Consider the following 14,426-nt stretch of genomic DNA (forward strand, 5'->3'; position numbering starts at 1 on the left):
TTATACCTTTTTTCTTTAAGGGTTGCAATGAAGTAATTTTGTGGGGAAGGAAGCGATAGCATTCTGGGCTCTTGAGTCGGCCGTTCTGTCTACCGGATGATGGCTGTTTTCTTAGAATCCTATAACCTTATTTACAATTAATCGAATGCTTCCTTTGTAGGTCTGTGGCAGCTACCGGAAAACTCTTTCCACCTTAAGCATCAAGACAATACTTTGCAACAATGGTGAGTTTCTGCGTGTATTGACAGCGCCCCCCCATATTGATGTTTGCTTTGTATTAATAAGCCCTGTAACTTGCAGCGTCCCATGCGCATCTTCTTGAATGATGACCGCCATGTGATGGCAAAACACTCGGTAGTGTATCCAACCCAAGAGGAGCTAGAAGCTGTTCAGAACATGGTGTCTCACACGGAGAGGGCCCTGAAAGCCGTGTCCGACTGGATTGATCAGCAGGAAAAGGTTCTTGTCACGGAAGCAGCGCAACCAGTAGCAGAAGTTACAGAGGATTCTACAGAAGACAGCAAGGATAGGTGAGCGCTAATGCCCCGCTAGATCCTATTTGCTTTGACTTAAACCTTCTTAATGGTTTGTTAATTATCCTGTTTTGTGTCGTCTTTCCTTTTTTTTTATCAAGTGAGGCCAAAACTGGGGAAAACCCAACCAGGACTCTACGTGGAGTGATGAGAGTTGGTCTTGTTGCAAAAGGTCTTCTTCTCAAGGGCGACTTGGATTTGGAGCTGGTTCTCTTGTGCAAGGATAAACCCACCATCTCTCTCCTGAAGAAAGTAGCAGAAAATCTAATTGTACAGTTTGCGGTATGCTCGCTTTTTATTTTTTCATAGTTGCGTATTGTAAATCTTAGTTTATATTCCAGCAGAAAAGTATAATTTGCTAACGTTATGCTGTACAAGCCAGGCAAAAACGAGTCTTGGTTTGCAAGATTCCAGACTGGACACGGAACATCTGCTCACTATTCTTATATTTCTTCTGTTTCACGTGTAGTCTGTTTCTGAAGAGAAGTACGATGTCATCCAGAATATCAGAGAAGCCTCAATTGTAATCAAAAACACAAAAGAGCCTGCTCTAACACTTAATATTCGCCTGACATCCCCCCTGGTTCGCGAGGAGATAGAGAAGATAAATGCTGGAGGTATGGAAGGAAGACAGCGGACAAATTTATATCCGAGTTTTAATCTTAACATTTCTTTATTGCTCGTCCTGAATTCATATGACTAGTCTACCTAATGTCTAAGAACCGTAGTTTAGTGACATATTATGCTGTAATACCCCCCTTTTTGGGGGGCCTTGTTGCCACCTGTGGTTTAATACCCAATGGCCCTATGTGTGGATATTAGTTGCCCATATACAGGGCCAGAGGGACCAGAGACGACTATTTTTTTTATATTTTTTTCCTCTGAATTTTCTCAAGCCCTTCTGGCACTGAATGTCGTTTTAGCCAATGTGTTTTGCATATATGTGATACCGGGCGGTGTGTGTTGCTGCAAAGATGTCTGACATACATTGTTGAAAAGGGGTCAACCAGCATCTTGAGTTCCCAGAAAATGCATATTTTTTTTTTTTGTACATTTAAATTGCATCCTTCACGCGAGGGATGTTGGTGGCAAGGGCTGGTTTTCCCGTTCTTTTTGTGCTCTAGCCTCCCTCCTGTCAATCTGGCTAGCTTTCTCTCCAACCCTGGTAGTCAGACATTACCTTGCTGCAGCACAAACTTGATCCCAGCATGTTGTTGTTTTTTATATGAATATATATATTTTGCAATATGGTTCTGACATCTGATCTCGTATCAAGACTTCTAGTTTGTCAATTTTTAGGGACGCTGGACCTTTGACCAACAGGACTCTCTCTGTCATGGGCTGTGGCCAGGGCAGTCGAGCTGGAGGGAGGGTTATGCGTTCATAATTTAGCATCTAGTCAAGTTTACTTTAAATCTCTAGACTCTGCTCTTTAAAGAAGCAGTCTGCCAGTCGTATGGTGCAGAGATATCATCTGTCTGTAACCATTCATACTCTTGTATTCTGGTAGTGTATCACATCGCAAAAGTGTTCTTTTCTTTCTAAAGAATTCCGTGACTGCAGTCCAGAATATAGGGGCTTCTTGTGATTATATGAAACATTCTATCTTGGGCAGACTGCTACTTTATTGCTTGCTAGATATGTTAGTGTAGGCACAAATAGCAAAAGCAACAGGCGCCTCAGAAGATAATTTTTATTTTTTTTTGTCCCCTTTCTTTCTCTCTGGGTTTTGGTGAAGAATAAGTTAAGGACCTCCTGTTCCCCAATAGCTCAGGTCAAGTAGTTTAGGTTAGTGTTAGCTGAGTTTTTTTTATGTAAGGAGCCCCACTGCCCTCTGGAAGCTGCCTCATCCCCTGTCCACCTGACAGACAACCCCTTGGTCAAACCGTGCCTTGTCTTCTTATCCATGAATAGAAACGATATCAGTCAGCGATCCTCCGGACGTTCTGGACAGGCACAAATGCCTTGCTGCATTGGCGTCACTCCGACACGCCAAGTGGTTCCAGGTTTGCATTTTATTATTTACGTCTACAAGTAGTAAAAGCAATTAATTTACTTTTGTGTTTAATTTTTTTTATCTTAAATAATGCATAATATAAGCTTTATGAAAACACCTGAGCAGTAGCTGTGATAACTTAGCACCTGTCGCTCTTCAGGCTGCTGGGTATATATACAGTGGATTATAACTCCTTTCACATGAAAATGTAATGCCTTGAGCATAGTTGCTGCTTTGTTTTAAGAGTAATTTTAATTTTTGTACACTGTAATTGCTAACATACCATACATAAGGCTTATTATATATATATATTTTACCCTTGACAAAGTAGCACTACAACAGGTTTATTTTGTTTTTGTGTGTAAATTTTTTTTTTTTTTTTTTTTCCGGCTTGTGTCTGTAACATTGAATATTGACCCGTTTCTCTTATTGTCTCAGGCTAGGGCAAATGGGTTAAAATCCTGTGTTATTGTCATCCGTGTGCTTCGGGATCTCTGCACACGTGTACCAACGTGGGAGCCGCTACGTGGATGGGTAAGATAACATACTTTTTTTTTTTTTTTTTTTTAGTTTGATAATATTGGTCTGTTAAATTGGCTTGATTTAGGAAACTATCAAGATAACAACTTGGTTTACAGAATATATATTACATCTTCATGTTGTGTAGACTGATTTGCTGATTTAGTCAATGTTCAATTCTTAGCCTCTTGAGCTCCTTTGTGAAAAGGCCATTGGAACAGCAAATAGACCAATGGGGGCCGGCGAAGCCCTCAGGAGAGTTCTCGAATGCCTTAGCTCCGGAATTCTTATGCCAGGTTAGTTTTGAATTCTTCCTTTTTTATTCTTTCTACATAAGTGTTAACCGAGGACTATATACATTCTGACATCTGGATTATATAATTTTTTTCTAGATGGGCCTGGCCTCTATGACCCGTGTGAAAAAGAAGCAACTGATGCACTTGGACACCTTGAGAGACAGCAAAGAGAGGACATCACACAGAGCGCACAAGTGAGTATTCTGGACACCTCTGAACTCTATTTAGCAATCATAGTCTTAGTAGGAATCTCTCTAAATTCAGTCTTCGCCCACCTGCTTGATTTAATTGGGAAATTCTGCCTTGAGGCTTAGTAGCCAACTTTAAAAACTTTCTGCATCTGATGTGTCGATTGCTGCTAGTGTGGTAATGCTGTGGCTTTTTATGAACTACCCATTAAGATTACCTGAAATGAATGTAATGGCTCCAGACTTTGTTCATGCTCTTCTGACCTCTTGGGTTTTCTCCCCCATCGTTGACAGCATGCACTGAGACTGGCTGCTTTTGGTCAGCTGCACAAAGTCCTTGGGATGGACCCTCTGCCTACAAAGCTACCTGCAAAGAAACCAGTTCCTGAGCCAACCATAGACTACACAGGTAGGCCTTTGTTATCCAGTCTTCTGACTCAAGTAGTTGCCTCCCCCAAATCCCAGGGCTTCTGCGTGTATCTAATCCTTACTGTCTCCTGCAGTCCAAATCCCTCCCAGCACAACGTACGTAATGCCAGCCCTGAAGCGCCCCATTGACGAGGACGGAGAAGACAAATCGCCAAGTAAGAAGAAAAAGAAGATTCAAAAGAAAGGTATTAAGGATTGGAGGTTAGCCAGGGTAGCGTTTCTCACTTTAGAACGTGAGCTCTGCATAGCCCATGTTGATGCATTCTTGTAACGCCAATTCTCATGTGGAAAGTACACTCGGTGTCCAAAACAGTACATTATATATGTATGCAACTGGAATTATTGCAGCAGTTCCTGAAATCGCTGTCGCAGAGTGCAGGTTATCCTTGGAAGAATAGAAACTCTAGCTTCTCTTGCAGATGTTTATTGCTGGACAGCTGACAATGTTCTTGCTCTTCTTTAAACCTCTAATCACACACACACACACATTTTCAGATGAGAAGAGCGAGCCCCCGCAAGCCATGAATGCCCTGATGAGGCTGAACCAGTTGAAGCCAGGTCTGCAGTACAAACTCCTGTCCCAGACAGGCCCAGTGCATGCTCCCATTTTCACAATGTCAGTAGAAGTAGATGACAAAACATTTGAAGCCACTGGACCTTCAAAGAAGACCGCCAAGCTGCGTGTTGCTGTGAAGGTAAGGCCCTGTCTAGGCTTTATCAACTTTTTTTTTTTTTTTCTTGTACTTTTGCCGCTTGGTCTAATGCTTTACAGTTTATTATTGGTGCCTCTAAGTTGGCCAGATGACTCTAGGTTGATGGTAAAGGCGTATTAAGCAGATTTATGATAAAGCTGCAATTGTTCCCTGTAGGTGTTGCAGGACATGGGTCTTCCCACTGGGCTCGAAGAGAAAGAAGAAGAAGCATCGGCAGCTGATGAAGCGGACCAGAAAGCAGCAGCCCAAGCTTCGGCTCAACAAGCCGACTCTTCCCAGGCTGAGACTGGATCCCCCTCTGAGCAGGCAGAGGTAAAATATTGGTAGCTCTTCACCAACACAATATTATTCCCTTTATGGGAATAGGACATACGTTCTGTCTCTAACATTAAATATTCAGACCGCATTGATCTCCTGTAGAGCCGTGCCAAGTTTGTTTCCTTGTGCTGGAAATGTGCAGTAACTGGTAGTTAATGGGCTTTTTTATTCCCCCCCCCCCGCTCTCCTTTACAAAAAGGGCTCAAAGCAGCAGGGGCCTATACTTACAAAGCATGGAAAGAATCCGGTTATGGAGCTGAATGAGAAAAGACGTGGCTTAAAGTATGAGCTAATCTCGGAAACTGGAGGCAGCCACGACAAGAAGTTTGTGATGGAGGTGAGCAGCCATTTCCGTTTGTTTTCCTCCAGATTTTATTACGGTGTCGTCGTCAATCTTCCTCTTGTCTGCTTTATGTTCACCTGCCATGTTCTACATAAACTTTGTCCTCTTGTCCTTTGAACAGCAAATTACTCAAACGTAGGCTTGCTTTGCTCTAGTGTGTAACGCTCTTTCTCTTCTCCAGGTTGAAGTCGATAATGTTAAGTTCCAAGGATCCGGGTCGAACAAGAAAGTAGCAAAAGCTTATGCTGCACTTGCTGCTCTTGAAAAACTTTTCCCAAACTACACCACATACACGGAGGCACCTAAAAAGAAGAGGCCTCCCATGATGCCCAGGGGTGGCCCCAAGTTTGCAGGAAAGGTGAGTCAACTGAGCCGGCGCTTTTAGAAACATCTGTTTACGTGGGCACGATCTTTCTTGGCCTATTTGGTTATTGAGACTGCTTATAGTGATCTCCCTGGTTTTCTCGATTTGCCGTAGAAGTTGAGCTGCGAGGACACGGACAGCCTTTTTAAATCTAAATCGATGTATTGTCCGCAGCATAACCAAGGATTTGGCATGATGTACAACGAAGTCCCACCGCCTCAAATGCGTGGACGTGGCGGGAGAGGAGGAGGAATGAATCGCGGCAGAGGTCGGGGCCGCGGCGGCTTTGGAGGAGGCTACATGAATTCAGGTAAATGACCCGATGTAACGCAATGTCGGTGGAGCCTTCGTGGTCTTTAATACAATGTGTGCTTCCCTGGGGAATATTAGCTAAATCTGAAGTGTATCCCTGTCAACAATTTACTGTTCTCTGCCTCTAGGCGGATACGGTGGAGGATACGGTTCAGGCTATGGTGGAGGCTACAACTATCAGAACTCTGCCACGGCTGGATACAGTAAGTGAACTGGCATGTTTTATATCTTGTTTTTTTCGCCCGTATTCTGTCCCTTTTAGAAATGAGAATAGCCACTGAGTGTCGCCCACAAATGAGACCTTTTTATTTATTTATTTATTTTGAAACCGTTTTTCCCCCTACAGCTACAGAACTCGTGAATGTTTGAAGCATTTGTCTTCCTAAAGTGTATATGGCAACCTTTTGAGTGGCAATCTCTTTAGGCACAGGACAAATTCTAATGTATATCACGCGCCTCTAGCGAAACGTCATAAGAGGTTATCGTACGATCCTTCCCCTCCGTGCCTTGGTGGTGTCCTTTCCCGCAGGCTACTTTTGCTTACAGGCAGATCTGCAAAGCTTTCCAAAATGTACATGCCGAGTACACTAAATGAAACCGAGCAATAATGTTCATGCAGAAACGTGTTGTGAACGTCCTGTTTTCCTCAATACTTGATTATTCCTAAATTGCTAGTTTGTTTCCAGTGGCCTTAGTGGGTGAGGGATGTGGAGAAAGTCATGACAGGAGGTGGAATATATATATTTTATTAAAAACTACAGAGAGAGAGATGAATGAAATCTAGGACTAGTTAATGTGATTGTGTATTTTGATTTATTTTTTCCTCCCCTTTTGGTGTCCGATTCTTCCCAAAATGTATTTTGGTCGTGTTAATATATGCACGGGGTAAATGGCTGGCCCTCCATAAAAGTGAATGTTTTGTTACTTTATCAGAGGACCCTAAAGCGACTGTTTTTTCTCTTTGGTTTTAAGCACTGCAGGCAAACGCTCTGTTTCTGTAACCTTTTTCTATTACGCGTTACCCCCCCCCCATCACACCCCACTAAGTTTTTGTCCCCTTTCTGGAGAAGCATCTGCGTTGTTTGGGGGGGAGACGGGAGCAGAGAAATCTAAAACTTTGTACAAAAACTGTGGCACGTAGGCCCGTTTTACAAAAGAATTCTAATTCTTTTTTTCTCTGCTGTCTCCCCCTTTTTGTAGGTGACTTTTTCACAGACTGCTACGGTTATCATGATTTTGCGTCTGCCTAGACCATCTGTAGCGTACTCTAACCAAACATTCAAAATCCACAAGCTCTTTACTCCAGTCTTATCTTGAACTCCATAAAAGACGAAAATTCTGCTGCTCTTTTTATTTGCTCATCGCTGAATTTTCGGACTGCTCACTTCAAGCGTTCGGACTGTAGATCAGCAGCAGTGCGCAAAAACGGGGCGGTTTCATCCTTCCCCGGGACATCTTAACTTTTATGTGAAAATGGAACTTGTCCCTTTTTTTCCCCCCCTCCCCCTCTTGCCAGCGGTTGACGTGACAAGTGTGGCATGGCCAGTCGTTTACTCCTTCCGTTCCACTGTACATTGCACCTGCCGTGCGGCGCTTGTAGCGCAACCAAGGACAATTTTAAGGGTTTTTTTTTTTTGTTCATTTTAAGTGATTTTATTGTCTTAAACTTGCAACCATTGTTTGGCTTTTGGCGTGGTGATGTTTTAATAAACCTCGTAAAAATGACATACCGCAAAAACTCTGTGCACGTTATTGTTAAATGGGCCGATGGGTTTGGCGGTGGCCGTTTATAAGCCACGTCCCTTCTAAGCTCTGGTGCGTCTACACAACCCAAACACCGTTAGAAGGGGCATTGCTTATGAAGATTGTCCTCTACCCTCATGTACCCAAGCGGTGTGGCTTTTCAGAGTATCCTTGACGTGAGCTCAACGTCGTTTGAGTCCTGATGATAAACCTTTGCTCGTTGTATGGGGTATGCTGAGAACACACGCTGTAATCTTCATGTATGCCAATGCTGCACTCAATGGAGGCAAGTAATACAGCGATTGTAAATTTCCTGCCTACACGTGTTTTGAGGGGCTTCGTCTTGGAGGGTGCAGGTTAAGTCACAGCACTTGCAAAGTCAAAAGCCGCAAATCTTTACCCGCCAGCCATGACTGCCCCCTCTTATGCTGTTTGCAACTCTCCTTGCCTTTGGTCCGCTGACCCCTAAAACTGGGCCACCAGCTTTCCTGGAGCTGTTGTAAAGCACAGGCTGGTCGGCATGTGTATCAAATCTTTTGACATCTTTTGGGCCTTTCAGGAGTTTTTGGTGAAGCTTGACTTTACATAGCCTGAAAGGTCTTTGAGATTTGCCGTGCGAAGGAACCCCTTGGGTTAATGCACGCAGTCTGTTTAACTCTTGACACTGGGACTAAACATTTTCTCTCGTATTAAACACTCTCTAAAACTACTGTTTGTTGATACACCAACCGCCTCGTTGTTCTTCAAGACTGGGTTATACAAGCATTTAGCCTCCAGAAAAACGCGTTAAAAAAAAAAAAAAAAAAAAAACCTTGAAAAGTTGGACCGAAGCAGTCTGGGTGTCGTGCTGCCCTTCAGCAATTGTCCATTTCCTATGGAATTCTCATGTTTTTAGCCACCAGATTGTACAGAAAGCAGATATAAAGATATAGGACAGTTAACCTATATAGGGCAGTTAACCCTGGTCTATGAATAGGCTATGAGGGCAGAAAATGGAATCTAGTTAAATCAAAGTTTAAGTAGCCCATTTACCGATGGATTCCTTGCTTATCAATTATATGACCCAAAATATTTCTTACTTCAGTCCTGTGACCCCACAAAATAACAGTGATGCGAATACATCTTACGTTTTATCCTGAGGCGCCAAAAAATCTTTTCCAAATATTTGCCAAGTCTTTAATAAAAATCCTCACCGGGTCCATGGGAAGCCCGCACCATCTGGCTAACGCTTATCCCGGCAGCACGATCTAAATGGGCTTTCTTTGGGTTATCGGTTGTCTTTGGTTATTTTTCTCCATAGCGAAGGGTGCTATAATTGCCCCAACCTAAATCATCAGTGCATCCTCAATTAAGAAACTAAGCCTAGAGAGCTGCACATAGATAGAGAGATATATATATATCTCTCTATCTATATCTCTCCATCCTATAAACCGAGCATATATCCAGAACACCGCTGTCGGTGTACTTGGAATCGAATGGTACATAAAATTTCAGCCCGTGTCAGGAGTAACAATGTGCTGTCCGTCTTCATGTAGACGGCTGTTGACGAGGGTCATGCTGGATGCAGATGGGGTCTTCTGGGCAAATGCGTTTCCTGATGTACTGATGACTTTTACCGCTTGTGTTTTCGTGGTGCGACTTGCATTTCATGTCCACATACGTTTTGCTATAGCAGCCTATATAGTTACTGAATAAACCACGCTTGTCTCCGCTACAGGTCAGTTCTACAGTAACGGAGGAGCTTCAGGCAACCAAGGTGGCGGTGCTGGCTCTGGAGGCTACAGCAGCTACTACCAGGGCGATAGCTACTCTGCGCCAACGCCACCCAAGCCGTTTGTGAACAAGAAACCACCACCTCAGGCACCCCAGCAGCAACCGCCTTCCTCTCAGCAACCCCCACACATGGGTGCACCACCTAAACAGCCCTACAGCCAGGGCTACCAGTCACACCAAACACCAGCCGCACAATCCTACAACCAAAGCCAGTACGGCAACTATGGCCCTCCGCAGAAACAGAAGGGAGGCTATGGCCAGGCACCTCAGGGCGGTGGAAGTGGTGGGTCCTACTCCTACTCAAACTCCTACTCGGGGGGAGCTTCCTCAGGTCAGTTGAGGAATGCAATAGTTTTTTTTTTTTCCTGTTAATGATTTCATGCTCCATATATTTTATGCAGTCTTATGGCTTGCTTGTTTCTCGTCTTTCCTTTTGCTTGTTTCTTAATCTGTCCTGTCTTACTGCTCCTCTAGGGTACGGTGGAGGAGAAGGTGCCGTTGGCCGAGGTGGCAGCTCGTACACGCCTGGCTCTGGTTACAATGCAGGTTCACACGCTGGCTACGGCGGACCAAGCAATACCTCATCATACCAAGGTAATACCTTGTCCCTAGCTCACTGTAACAAAAGTAAACTGAGGCTTTAGAGTCTTGGGGCTTTTGGTCTGGTTGAGTGACTAATGTACCCAGCAGATTGCTGGCCTGACAGGCTGTGGTGTCAGCGATGAAGAGGGTGGGCTTTGATGTAAGACATGGATTAAAGGTTCCTTTTCAAACAAACAACTTTTGTTTAAAAAATTAAAAGTGCTAAAGCATTTAATGTACAAAAGCGTGTGTCTGTGCGTGTATCAATGTTTTGAATATATATAACTTAGTGTTGATGGTTTTGAGGTGCATAACTAGCATCAGGTCTCCACCCCCCCAACACAAAGGCACCAAATGCATGTTCTAACCTAATACACATAAGGAGGGTTTCTTACAGATTTGTACTCATTTCACTCTGTATACACAATACGACCGCAGTTGCTTGACATGCGTCTCTTGTATTCTAGGCTACACACAATCCAATTACAATCAAGGTCCTGGACAAAGCTACGGTGGCCCTCCAAGTTCATTTCAGCCCCCTCAAGGTGGACCCGGTGGATTCGGCAGAAACACAGATCACAGCATGAGCTATCAATACAGATAAACTCTATTCCCTTTTATCCCTGGCCCCTTTTTTTGCCTTCTCCCTTTTGGGTAGGGCGCCTCTTCTCTTTTTTTTTTTTTTTTTTTTTTTTTTGTTACCACTTCTGGATTTATGGCATCCATGGAAAAGGATTCTCTGTTCCCCGCGTTGCAGTGATTTTACTCTGGTTCCTTCCACGTGACATCTCTGTAATTCCATCCTGATCTTTGCATAGGTCTGTTTTTTTGCTTTTTTTTTTTTTATTTTTTTTAATCCGCCGACCATGCCAGAAGGCCTTTTGTGCATATACTGTAAAGTCTCTCTCCTTCTCCCAGCCTTTTTTTGTCTTCTGTTTATTTAAAATGCGGCTGACATCAGATGAGAGCTGTGGGAAGAATCTTGATTGAAGAAGAAAAGAAAATGTAATGTGGTTGTTCTTTGTGTCTAACAGATTTCCGCCTCCAGCATTTTCGTTGTAATCACCTCCTAATAATTATGGTGTTAGTCTGGCAGTAAAACGGTAGATCTTTGTTCACCCCGTGAAGAATGTTATGGGAGTGCAGAGGATCTCCCCGCTGTTTGGGTATTAAGTAATCTGCGTTATTTAACACTGTCCATTGTGAATGTTCCAAGCACCCACCGCGAGTCGGACCCCTTTTATTGCCACACTTTCACCACGGGACGGGCCTGTGATCACTTAAGGGAAGTTGCTGTCCGCAGCAGAATGTCTCACTTTGATGCACCCCCTCCTAGTTTTCCTTATCGTTAAAATAATTCTGTGAAGTGACTTAACAAGCTTTATGTATTTTAATGCGTTTAGTGTTTTTTGAATTTTTGTTCCCTTTTTTTTTTTTCTTTTTTTTTTTTTCTTGTTTTATAAGTGAAATAATGATTTTATTTGAAGTGGGATACATCAAAAGGGTATTTCTGGGGAATTTTTTTTTTTTTTTTTTATGTCTCGTATCATTCAGACAGTATCTGGAGTGAACCGAAACATAGACAAATAAAACTGTAAACAGAAGCCTTGGCTGTCTTTTTTTTATTTTTTATTTATTTTATTGGGCCGCTGTGTTCGCTAAATGTCTTGTAATACCAGTTTATAAGCTGTGCTTCCATTTAAAGCGGTCCACGGTCTGTATTATGTCTTTAGTCCTCTTTCCTTTAGCATGATGCAGTTAGGGGGGGTCTGCTCTTATTGTGTAGATGGATAGACCTCATTGTCTACCACTGAAGGGCATTTCTGTATAATTCAGCTTCGTGCTGTTCTTGTGATTGTGACACAGTGGGCCCCCCCCCCCCCCCCCACAGTAACCCACATCGGAGAAAGGTGTACGCTGTATAATTCTTACCTGTAACTGTTTTTTGATTGTTAAAACACATGAGTAATGATTAGCCTTAATGGGGGAGGGGGGTTTGCAGCAGACATGCGTGGGGTAATGCATGTATGTTAAGACTTCGCTGTACAATACAGGTAGCCACTAAAGTCTCCTGTTCAGGATTTACGCAGGGAAGCGTTCTGCGATCTCAAGTATGATGGAGCACCAGTTTGCAGCTTTATCAGCTGTTGCTACATGTGGTTAAGATGTTTGCTACGCTGGATACCAAAGATAGCCGTGTCCCCCTGTGCAATACTCTATTGCATACATGGTGACAATATTTTCTCTAGCAGCGTAGTCATTGCAGGTCTGGAGGATCCTTGATCATCTATGAAGGTATAACGTCGCCAACTGCTCCTCTTCCCATCCTGTATATATCCCACCACCGTCTAGTTTCTGATTCTAGGCGAGCATGCTGTGACCCTCTTCAGGAAGCTTGTTAAGACTCTCTCCTTTGTGAAGCTTGACGGCAGAAGATTTTTTTCCCCCCTCCACCTGTCTCCCCAACAAATTGGACTTCTGGATATGATTCTCTTATTGTATGCAATTTAGTAAATAGATTAGAAAGAGATCCTTGTGGCTTCTTTGATAACTAAAATTTCTGTAGTTAAACTACTTATAGCTTGTGGGGTTTGTGTTGATACAATTATATCAGTAATGCATCATTTAAATGTTTTTCTTGGGAGGCTGGGATTTGGTGATATAACTTTGCCTAACTTGAGTTTCCCCATCCTGAAGTTCTCTGGAACCCTGGAGGGTTAAGGATACTCAGAAGGAAAAATACCGAGATCTAGAGAACATAATTTGTAAGCTTACTCTTTTCTGACATTGCAAGAGGACAATGTCACTTCTGGTGGACTCCTTATAAATGGACAGTTAAGAGTTATACTGGACTATCCATAGATCCATCTCTGGTCTTCATGCTCTCATCCATTTACTCCTCTGGCAATCACATTGTCCTTAAAGGGTTAAACTTATTGCATCCTCTGCACCCCTTGACAACTCCTACAGTCCACATATCAATCCCTGGTGCCACCTTAGCTCATATGCCATTCTGTTTTCTTCATACCCCAACACCACTAACCATTCTCAAGTAAAGGCATCCAATGCCCACAAATCATAACCTTTTCATCTCTAACCACCTTAGTCTTCTTGCACTCACTGAAACACGGTTGACATCCTCAGACACTCCCTCTCCTGCTACCTCTCTTACAGTGGCCTTCACTTCAGCCACACTCCCAGACCAGGAGACAAACATTCTCCTCTCGCCTCGCCACACCTTTCAATGTCTGCCACCAATTGTTCTCTTCTCCCTGATTGCACTTCGTGTTGTGGTCTACCGGCCTCCTGGCCCCACCTCACATCACTTTGCCGCTTGGATCTCCCATTTTCTTTCCTCTACCATCCTCACCTGCTGCTTCCAAACTACTTTCACTCTTCGATTCTCACAATGGACTACCTCACAGACACCCCGTGGCGGTCATCAAATTGATCTAGTGTTCTCCCACGTTTGCTCACCCCCCCCCCCATATATCTGTACGCAATCCCCCATGCTGTCCACCTCAGCCATGGCATTCCACACAGACACGCCTCCTCCAAAGAAGTTCATGTACCGCTGAGTGCCTATGGAGGAAGTCTTGTTCACCGGTTCCTATACATCAGACCTCCATCTCTCTAAGCAAACGTTTCATTGATTACCTCTTTCCCATAACCCTAAACGTATATTTTGCACTTTTAGCACTCTTCTCTGTCCCACAGCACATTCCTTGTCCTCCAACTTCTCTGCCAAGGAGCTTGCCACCTACTTCAAAAATAAAATTGACACCATGAGGTATAATATCTTCCGCCATAATGTCAATCATATGGTACCTCGACCATCCTCCTCACCTCAATCATCCTCACCTGCTTCAGCCCAGTTACACCTATTGAGGTTTGTGAGGTCCTGTTGTCCCACCCTCGACCCTGCACCTTCACATCTCCTACCACCCCTCTCTAGTGTCCTTACCCCAACCCACATTTTTAATCTCTCTTTTTTTCTCTGGTGTATTCCCATCCTCATTCAAACATGCCATCATCTCCCCCATCCTAAAGAAACCTTCCCTTGATCCCACATCCCCATCAAACTACCATCCAGTTTAACTTCTCCCCCTAGCTTCCAAACTGCTGGAACGAGTAACTTTACAATCAACTGACAAACTTTCTCTCTTCAAACTCTCTTACTTGACCCTCTACAATCCGATTTCCGTCCACAGCATTCAACAGAGACTGCACTGACTAAAATTACTAATGACCTCCTCGCAGCTAAAACAAAAGGCCATTTCTCACTGGTTATTCTCTTGGACCTCTCTGCAACCATCC

At 43.6% G+C, this 14,426-nt stretch overlaps 1 protein-coding gene across 1 annotated transcript; it reads left to right on the forward strand.

The window, feature by feature from the left end:
• Positions 1–306: 306 nt before the first annotated feature.
• Positions 307–10,713, forward strand: LOC149277923 (interleukin enhancer-binding factor 3-like). Its single transcript, XM_089502544.1, has 18 exons — positions 307–530; positions 635–815; positions 1,003–1,150; positions 2,448–2,539; positions 2,968–3,063; positions 3,233–3,344; positions 3,441–3,538; positions 3,827–3,941; positions 4,036–4,146; positions 4,457–4,656; positions 4,831–4,986; positions 5,192–5,329; positions 5,517–5,693; positions 5,874–6,009; positions 6,140–6,214; positions 9,472–9,858; positions 10,002–10,121; positions 10,577–10,713. Exons 1-18 carry the CDS (start codon positions 307–309, stop codon positions 10,711–10,713), a joined length of 2,703 nt encoding a protein of 900 aa, XP_089358670.1.
• Positions 10,714–14,426: the final 3,713 nt, after the last annotated feature.

This window comes from Sceloporus occidentalis, unplaced genomic scaffold (assembly GCF_023333645.1).
Source record: "Sceloporus occidentalis isolate IW3139 unplaced genomic scaffold, rSceOcc1.0.p SCAF_205, whole genome shotgun sequence".
Classification (NCBI taxonomy): domain Eukaryota; kingdom Metazoa; phylum Chordata; class Lepidosauria; order Squamata; family Phrynosomatidae; genus Sceloporus; species Sceloporus occidentalis.